Genomic DNA, 8,888 nt, shown 5'->3' on the forward strand with positions numbered 1-8,888 from the left:
GATCTACTTCTCAGCTTTACATTCCTTATTACAAAGCTCCGAGGGAAGACAGTAAAGAGGCTTTTGAAAAGTGGGGGAGGGAACACTTATATGAAGAAATCAAATTGGTATTTCAAAATATTCTCCTGTTGCCTTTACTAGAAAATTCTTAATTTAGTTTTTCTGTTCAATGCATGTGTCTGGTTCACCACAGGTCTTCGAACCACCAAGAAAGACTATAACTGGAAGAAGAAAGATGAGGTAATAAGCTTGAAACTTTAATGTGTGTGTGCACATGCATGTGCACACTTGCAGTCATAAGAAGGCCAGAAGACAACCCCAGGGGTCTTCCTCAGGAAGGCTGTCCACCTTCTGATTCTGTTGAGACAGAATCTCTCATTGGCTTGGAGCTCACTAATTAGGCTACACTTTTTGCCAGCAAGCCCCATGGATCCTCCTGCCCCCACCTCCTCAGTGCTAGAATTACAGGCTTGTGCCACCATGTCTGGCAAGTGGGTGGAACCTCAGGCACTCAAGTTTGCCAGGCAAGCACTTTACTAACTGAACCATCTCCCCAGCCCTGAGGAGAGTTTTCTTATTGTAAGTATTCAACTACATAGATAAAATAAATGGTGAGAGCTTGGCATGGGGACACATACCTGTAATACCAGCCTTTACGAGGTGGGGGCAGGAGGGTCAGGAGTTCAAGTTCATCCTTGGCTATATAGCAAACTTGAGATCTGCCTCGGCTATATGAAATCTGCCTCAAAATAAATAATAAACAAATTGTGAGGTCAAGGAGCAAAACAAAGTGAGAAAAGACACCTTGTTGTAACTCATTAACTTGGAAAAATTGAGATAAAGTTTATCTGGATTATTTAAAAATTAAAATTGTAGGATACTTTTTGAAATATATAACTTTGACCCAACCAATTTCCCACCTTCCCATTCTTTTCCCTCAAGACTTACTTCAAAAAGTTAAGAATCTGGGGCTGGAGAGATGGCTTAGCGGTTAAGCGCTTGCCTGTGAAGCCTAAGGACCCCGGTTCAAGGCTCAATTCCCCAGGACCCACGTTAGCCAGATGCACAAGGGGGCGCACGCGTCTGGAGTTCGTTTGCAGTGGCTGGAGGCCCTGGCGTGCCCATTCTCTCTCTCTCTCTGTCTATCAGCCTCATTCTCTCTGTGTCTGTCCTTCTCAAATAAATAAATAAAACAGAAAAAAAAAATTTAAAAAAAAGTAAGAATCTTTGGGATTCATGCTGAAGAGGAATACACATCATCAGAGATTTAGACAGTGTCTGAGTAACTGGGCTTCTCCCTTTGAGTGTACAGTCCTGGGAGCCATATGGCCACTATTCTAGGATTTTGTGGAGCCACAGATTGATCAGGGGCATTGTTTTCTGGACTATTAACCACTTAACTGTTACATTGTTTACAATGTTTTACAGTAAACATTACAGAATAGGATGGCAAATTTGCATGGATTTTTAAGACAAAACTAGAAATTCAAAACATTTAAAAAAATAGTTGAGAGCCGGGCATGGTGGCGCACGCCTTTAATCCCAGCACTCGGGAGGCCGGGAGGCAGAGGTAGGAGGATTGCCATGAGTTCACGGCCACCCTGAGATGACAGTTAATTCCAGGTCAGCCTGGACCAGAGTGAGACCCTACCTCGAAAAACCAAAAAAAAAAAAAAAAAAAAAAAAAAAAAAAAAAAAAAAAAAAATTTGAGAAAGAGACAGAAAGAGGCAGATAAATGACAGAGAGAAAGAGAGAGAGAAGGAGAGAGAGAGAGAGAGAGAGACAGATACAGAGACAGAGACAGACAGCACACCAGGACCTTGAACCATTACAAACGAACTCCACATACATACATCACCTAGTGTATCTGTCTCAGTTCCCTAATAGCTCGTTCGAGCCACTAGCCGTTCCTGGGTAGAGTGAACAGCTCTGAGAGGGTAGCAGCTTGTGTGTAGCAGTGATATTGAGGTGTTGAGGATGGGTTGCAGTTACCTTCAACCCACTCCTTCCTTCCATTCTCGAATGGTTAGATGCCAGGTCACCTCAAGTAAACTGGCTCTCTAAGCAAAAGTGACACGTATGCCATTTAAATGCTGCTCTAAGAGAAGTCTCATGGCCACTCCATCTCCAAGCAGATAGCATACTAAGTCCCATTTATGGGAAAATTATGTCCCACCACTGCCACTTATGATCAGTCCAGGCGATTTGCAATGCACTCATCAAGGAAAGGACAGTTGCATTGATCAAGGTCCATGGTCAATAGTTCCTTTAAAGAAAGCAACTCAATTCTTTTAGCTAGATCTCCTGGGGTCATCCTCCCCTAACTCTTGAAGGGCCCATTTCGTAACTGGAGAACCTGAAAGTCAATCAAGTCCTTATTTGTTACTGACTCTTCCAGGCCATCATCATCACTAGTTAAGTTTTGGGGAATTGAACCTGTGTCCTTGTGCATGCTAGGCAGTAGTGTACCAGTTAGCTATATGCTCAGCCCACAGGTCCTTTTATTCTTTAATGTTTTATTTTTATTTGTTTATTTGAGAGAGAAGGAAAGAGGCAGGTAGAGAAAGAGAGAGAGAATGGGCATGCCACGGCATTCAGCCGCTGCAAATGAACTCCAGGCACGTGTCCCACCATGTGCATCTGTCTTACATGGGTCCTGAGGAACTGAACCTGGGTCCTTTGGCTTTGCAGGCAAGTGCCTTAATCACTAAGCCATTTTCCCAAGCCTCCTTTTTTTTTTTTGGTTTTTCAAGGTAGGGTCTCACTCTAGCCCAAGCTGACCTGGAATTCACTATGAAGTCTCAGGGTGGCCTTGAACTCACAGCGATCCTCCTATCTCTGCCTCCCAAGTGCTGGGATTAAAGGCGCACGCCACCACGCCTGGCTTTTTTTTTTTTTTTTTGTGATTTTTAAAAAATTTTTATTAACATTTTCCATGATTATAAAATATATCCCATGGTAATTCCCTCCCTCCCCACCCCCACACTTTCCCATTTGAAATTCCATTCTCCATCACATTACCTCCCCATTACAATCATTGTAATTACATATATACAATATCAACCTATTAAGTATCCTCCTCCCTTCCTTTCTCTACCCTTTATGTCTCCTTTTTAACTTACTGGCCTCTGCTACTAGGTATTTTCATTCTCACGCAGAAGCCCAGTCATCTGTAGCTAGGATCCACATATGAGAGAGAACATGTGGCGCTTGGCTTTCTGGGTCTGGGTTACCTCACTTAGTATAATACTTTCCAGGTCCATCCATTTTTCTGCAAATTCCATAACTTCATTTTTCTTTACCTCTGAGTAGAACTCCATTGTATAAATGTGACCTGGCATTTTTTTTAAATTGTCATTTCACTAACTTATGGAACACTTCCAGGTACTCTCTAGTCAACCATAAAATTAACTGGAATTTTCATTACATGTCCTTAGGCATACCTTTATTGGCTAACTGAATTAATGGGGTGTATCTTTTAACATAGAAATGCCCATATAGTTAATTCAAATGTATTACTCAAAGCCCTTAATATGTGGGATCTCCAGCTAATGAAATAGAATATTTTCAGTAAGTTTTATGATTCCATTTAATAAGAAATAGTAAGTTTTCCCTGAAATGTTCACAGTCTAACATTTTACTTTTGACTTTCTTTTGCAGTTTGGAAGACCATCACTTTAGAAAAATTTATTATAATTTTATAAACAACTAATGGGCTGCTATAAATACTCTAGATCCTGAGTAGCTACATTATAGTTGAATATTTAAAATTATCTGGGATGATAATAGACTTCATAACACTTATGAATGAAACTCTGCATCAACCTGAGAGCAAGCCATCATAGAGCAAGCTATCAAATGTGTTATATAACCGACTTAGTTTAAAGCAAATTTGTAATTTCTGTTTGTGAAACTGTCCAATAATTAATTGCCTTCCTGTTATGTTGTAAAGCAGATTCTTTCCTTTTCAACTGAATAGCTATTGAAAAGTAGAACTACATTGCAAAATATTGGTTATTGAAAGCAAAGCTTAGGTGATATTAGCATTCTTAACATTTCATAGCACTATTATAATCTTCCCCTATAAAAGTCAAATAAAATTGAATGTCATGGCTAAATAATTTTTTACATTCTGCTATCCTTTTTTCATTTCAGCAAGATATGATAGTTTAGGGAAAAATCATTAATAGAGGAAAGGACAAAAGAAAGTGCAAGAAAAAAGTCTATCTTTCAAACTATTAACAACCTTGCCAGGCCAGTTTCTGAGCGGCCTTCATGGGATCTGTGTCAGGAAATACCAGGTGTGGCTACATACTGCAGAAACTGGAGTGAGGCACATGGTACAGAGCTCCATTTTCCTGAGGTAACATAATGTCTGGAGCTAGGCAGACAGAATCATGCAACTGCTTGAGTCATTATGGACCAGAGCCCCTTCTAGTCGCCTTTTTTTTTTTTCATGTTGGTGAAATATCTGTATCATACCAGGTATGTCATTTGCTTTTCAGCAATACTGTTTCTATGTGGTGTTACCTTTGCAATTAGGAGGGGGGTCCTACCCCAGACCAGAGCTGTCATATGACCACATACCTATCTTGTCACCCAGACATGAAGTGGAAGCCCACCTTGGTACTCTGCACAGAATCTGAGAACTCATTAGACCTGACAGAAATGGATATTGGTCTTACCTGTTTCTGAACCAACCAGTGACAAGAGTGTGGTAATGACCTTTTAACCAATTCATACACCCTTCAAACTAGAATCTGTTGTATTTCAACTTGCATGGCTTCACACAGGTAGCCAATAGGCATTTGAGGGGAGCAAATTACCATGTCAATGCATTATACCCAGGAACTGGCATCTTGATTTGGCCATTTAGACATAGCCATTCTCCCTCACATCCCTTCTCGGCCTTTCTGCAGACCTCTTTGTATGAATGTTGAAATACAAGTCTCTCATCTTATCTTATCTTATCTTATCTTATCTTATCTTATCTTATCTTATCTTATCTTATCTTATCTTATCTTATCTTATCTTATCTTATCTTATCTTTCTCTTACCTAAGAAGACTGTTCTAACCAAAGTATTGTTTCATTCTGGAGGTCACATGAACTGACTCTTAAATTCCTTGTTTTTCATAGTCATAGTGACATACATTAATACAGTCTCAAGGAACAAAGCTTTGCATGCATAATGGAATTTGTTCTATCAAAATTGAGGGGAGCAAGTCTCAATAGAATTATCATCTCTCTGCCCAGCAATTTAAAAAATGTACTAAGGATCACTTCTGTCCTGGAAGTGTAGCAGGATGGATTTTGTAAGAAATACCTGCAGTTTCAAGGCTGTTACGTCAAAGCACCAGAATTCAGTTTGTGTTTAGACTCCTCTTCTTTGAGCTCTTCCTGTATTTTTATTTTTATTTCATACAGAGAGAAAGAGGCAGATAGAGAGGAGAGAGACTATAGGTGCGACAGGGCCTTCAGCCACTGCAAATAAATTCCAGACTCATGCACTACCTTGTGCAACTGGCTTACGTGGATCCTGGGGAAATGAACCTAGGTCCTCTGGCTTTGCAGACAAGTGCCTTAATTGCTAAGCCATCTCTCCACTCCATCATTCATGTGGGTAGAACAGATACAGTAAAAACAAACAAAAAAAACCCCACCAGGATTTAGATAGGTGTGTGGTAAGGGGTGACATGTTTAAAGACAGGGAAGGGGATGAATCTGACTTTGGATTTGCTAATTCAATAGCATATATTCCATTGGTCAATAAACATGAGGCTTAAGTTTGAGTAATTAGTGTTGGCAATTAAGCTTTTTATTTGTTGTCATAAAAGCTGGAGCCAGAGACACCTGGGCCTGGTGGTGTACACATACAGCCCTATTACTTGAAATGTGGTGTTTTGATTCAGGTGTCCCCCATGAACTTAGGTATTTTGAATGCTGGTCTCCCCAGCTGATGGCAATTGGAAATTAAAGCCTCTTGGAGGCAGTGTATTGTTGGGGGCTTATGGGTGTTATAGCCACTTTTCCCATGTAAATGTTTGGCACACTCTCCTGTTGCTGTTGTCCAGCTGCTATTGGCCAGGGGATGATGCCCACCTTCTGCTCATGCCATCGTTTTCCCCTGCCACCGTGGAGCTTCCCCTCAAGCCTGTAAGCCAAAACAAACCCCTTTTCCCCCAAAAGCTGCTCTTGGTTGGGTGAATTCATTCTACCAGTAATGTGAACCTGACTGCCAACAGTAATGTTAGTACTGACGAGTGGGATTGCTGCTTGACACCTGACTGTGGGGCTTTGGCCTTTTGGAGCTGATTTTTTTCTTTCTTTCTTTCTTTTTTTTTTTTAAAAATTTATTTATTTATTTATTTGAGAGTGACAGACACAGAGAGAAAGACAGATAGAGAGAATGGGCGCGCCAGGGCTTCCAGCCTCTGTAAACAAACTCCAGACGCATGCGCCCCCTTGTGCATGTGGCTAACGTGGGACCTGGGGAACCGAGCCTCGAACCGGGTCCTTAGGCTTCACAGGCAAGCGCTTAACCGCTAAGCCATCTCTCCAGCCCTGGAGCTGATTTTTCAAGAGGAATGTGGAAAGATTTGAAACCTTGGCCTAAGAGACGCCATGCAGTGCTGTAAGTACAGCTTAATGGACTATTCTGATCAGAGTTGAAAGACCTGAATGCAGTAAGAACTATGGACTGTGAAGTCTGGTTTGTGAGGGTGAGAGTTTTGTCTGAACTGGATTAGAAGCAGATTGTGTGAGAGGCTTGCTGTTATGCCTGTGTCCTGAGAACTTGTGCACAGTTGCAGTGCATAGAAATGGACTGGTATGAGCAGAGGGATATGGCACAGAAATAAAATCTTTGGGCTGAAACTTCTGCCTGTTCAGTTGTAATTATATGAGGTTACAACCTTTGAGATTGGGCCAGCTGACCTGCACTGGGGCAAATGGAAGAATATAGACTCTTGAAGGTGCCTGAGTGCTCAAGGAATGTCCTATTCTTCAAAGTCTACTTTATTCCCCCCTGGATTAACAAACTGGTACTCTATCTGGTATTATGGAGTAAAAGAAATGCAGGAAAGAGAGAGTCATTGAATTTGTAACAGTCTTGTATTTTGGAAATGGCCATGGGCAGTGTGAAGCAGGTTTGCGAGATGCCTGCATGGAGACCTTAGGGAGCCATGATGAACTGTTGGTTGCAGTGGAGACCCAGTGGAGATGCTGAGACCATGAGATGGCTGCTAAGGAAAGCTGCTGGCCCTGGATGATGTTTTCCAGGAGTATGAGTAGCCTACCTAGAAGGGCAGAATTGGAACTCCAGAGACTTGTTGCTGGTTAAAATTATCTGACTTGGGAGACTTCACTGACTAGAGTTGGTGGACTTAGAGCTACAGAGTTTGATGGTTTGAAACCTTGTATTGGTTGAATATTACTTTGTTATGCCCAGTGCCATCTTTTGCAATGTGAATGTTTATTCTGTGCCATTATGGGTTTTGGGGGAGATTTGAACATCACTGGGATTGATAAAAACTATGGGGACTTGGGCTGGAGAGATGGCTTAGTGGTTAAGCGCTTGCCTGTGAAGCCTAAGGACCCCGGTTCGAGGCCCGATTCCCCAGAACCCACGTTAGCCAGATGCACAAGGGGGCGCACGCATCTAGAGTTCGTTTGCAGTGGCTGGAGGCCCTGGCGCGCCCATTCTCTCTATCTCTGCCTCTTTCTCTCTGTCACTCTAAAATAAATAAAATAACAACAACAAAAAAATTTAAAAAAAACTATGGGGACTTTTAAAGTTAGAGGGAATGCATTGCATTTTACATCATGGGTGGTGGTCAGTTTATGGGAGCCAGAGGTGGAATGTGGTGACTTGATTCCGGTATCCATCATAAGCTTAGGTATTTTGATGCTAGCCTCCCCAGCTGATGGCAATTGGAAATTAAAGCCTCCTGAAGGCAGTGTATTGTTGGAGGCGGGCTTATGGGTGTTATAGCCACTTTCCCCATGCCAGTATTTGGCACACTCTTCTGTTGCGATTATCTACCTGATGTTGGCCAGGGGGTGATGTCCACCCTCTGCTCATACCATTGTTTTCCCCTGTCATCATGGAGCTTCTCCTTTGAACCTCTAAGCAAAAATAAACCTTTTTTGTCCCCCCCACAAGCTGCTTTTGGTTGGGTGATTTCTAGCAGCAATGCAAACCTGACTGCAACAGAGTCCAGGGGTGGAGTCTGAGGCCATCCTGGGCTACAACCCCAGACAACATGGCAAACAAACAAAAAACAAATAAAACCTAAAAATTTTCCATGAAAGGCAAGGACTAAAATAAGCAAATGTCTCAGAGAGGAACCTAACTGCTAGAAATGATAAGAGCCAGAAGTCAGAGGGAAAAGATGAGAGATGCTCTCTCTCTCAGTCATAGAAGAGTATCTCAAAAGACAGCTGTTGGGCTGGAGAGATGGCTCAGTGGTTGACAAGCCAGGAAGCAGTCCTCCACCTCACCCATGATCTATCATTGCCTTGATCTTAGACTTCCAATCCTAGAAACAGAAATGTCTATTGTTTAAGCCGCCCAGTCTATGTATGCAGACTACCACTCACACATGGGATAGTTCTTTCTAAACCTGTGGCTTACAAGTCTGGGAGATTATTGGGTTCAGAATAACAAAAAGCAAATGTATCATAATTCTCAAGATTCGTATTTTCAAGCCCAGCCATCCCACAAACACATTAAGAGGTTGCAATCCATATACCTAGTCACAGGCCTCTAGGTTCCAAGCAAGAAACAGAAAGGGGCATAGACCAGGGTAAGAGTGGAAATCCTGTTCTTCAATGGTTCCTTTGTTTCTCTGGAGAAAAATACTCATGCCAATCCTAGCAAGGAAGCC

General features: G+C 41.9%; 1 protein-coding gene across 1 annotated transcript in view; it reads left to right on the forward strand.

The window, feature by feature from the left end:
• The window catches only part of Slc9c2 (solute carrier family 9 member C2 (putative)), an 86,738-nt gene extending 82,564 nt beyond the window's left edge, over positions 1–4,174 (forward strand). Inside the window, exons 28-29 of the mRNA XM_004658882.2 lie at positions 142–240; positions 4,157–4,174. Of these exons, the coding sequence (XP_004658939.1) occupies positions 142–240; positions 4,157–4,174 (117 nt within the window). The remainder of the gene's footprint in view (positions 1–141; positions 241–4,156) is intronic.
• Positions 4,175–8,888: the final 4,714 nt, after the last annotated feature.

Source organism: Jaculus jaculus, chromosome 1 (assembly GCF_020740685.1).
Source record: "Jaculus jaculus isolate mJacJac1 chromosome 1, mJacJac1.mat.Y.cur, whole genome shotgun sequence".
NCBI lineage: Eukaryota > Metazoa > Chordata > Mammalia > Rodentia > Dipodidae > Jaculus > Jaculus jaculus.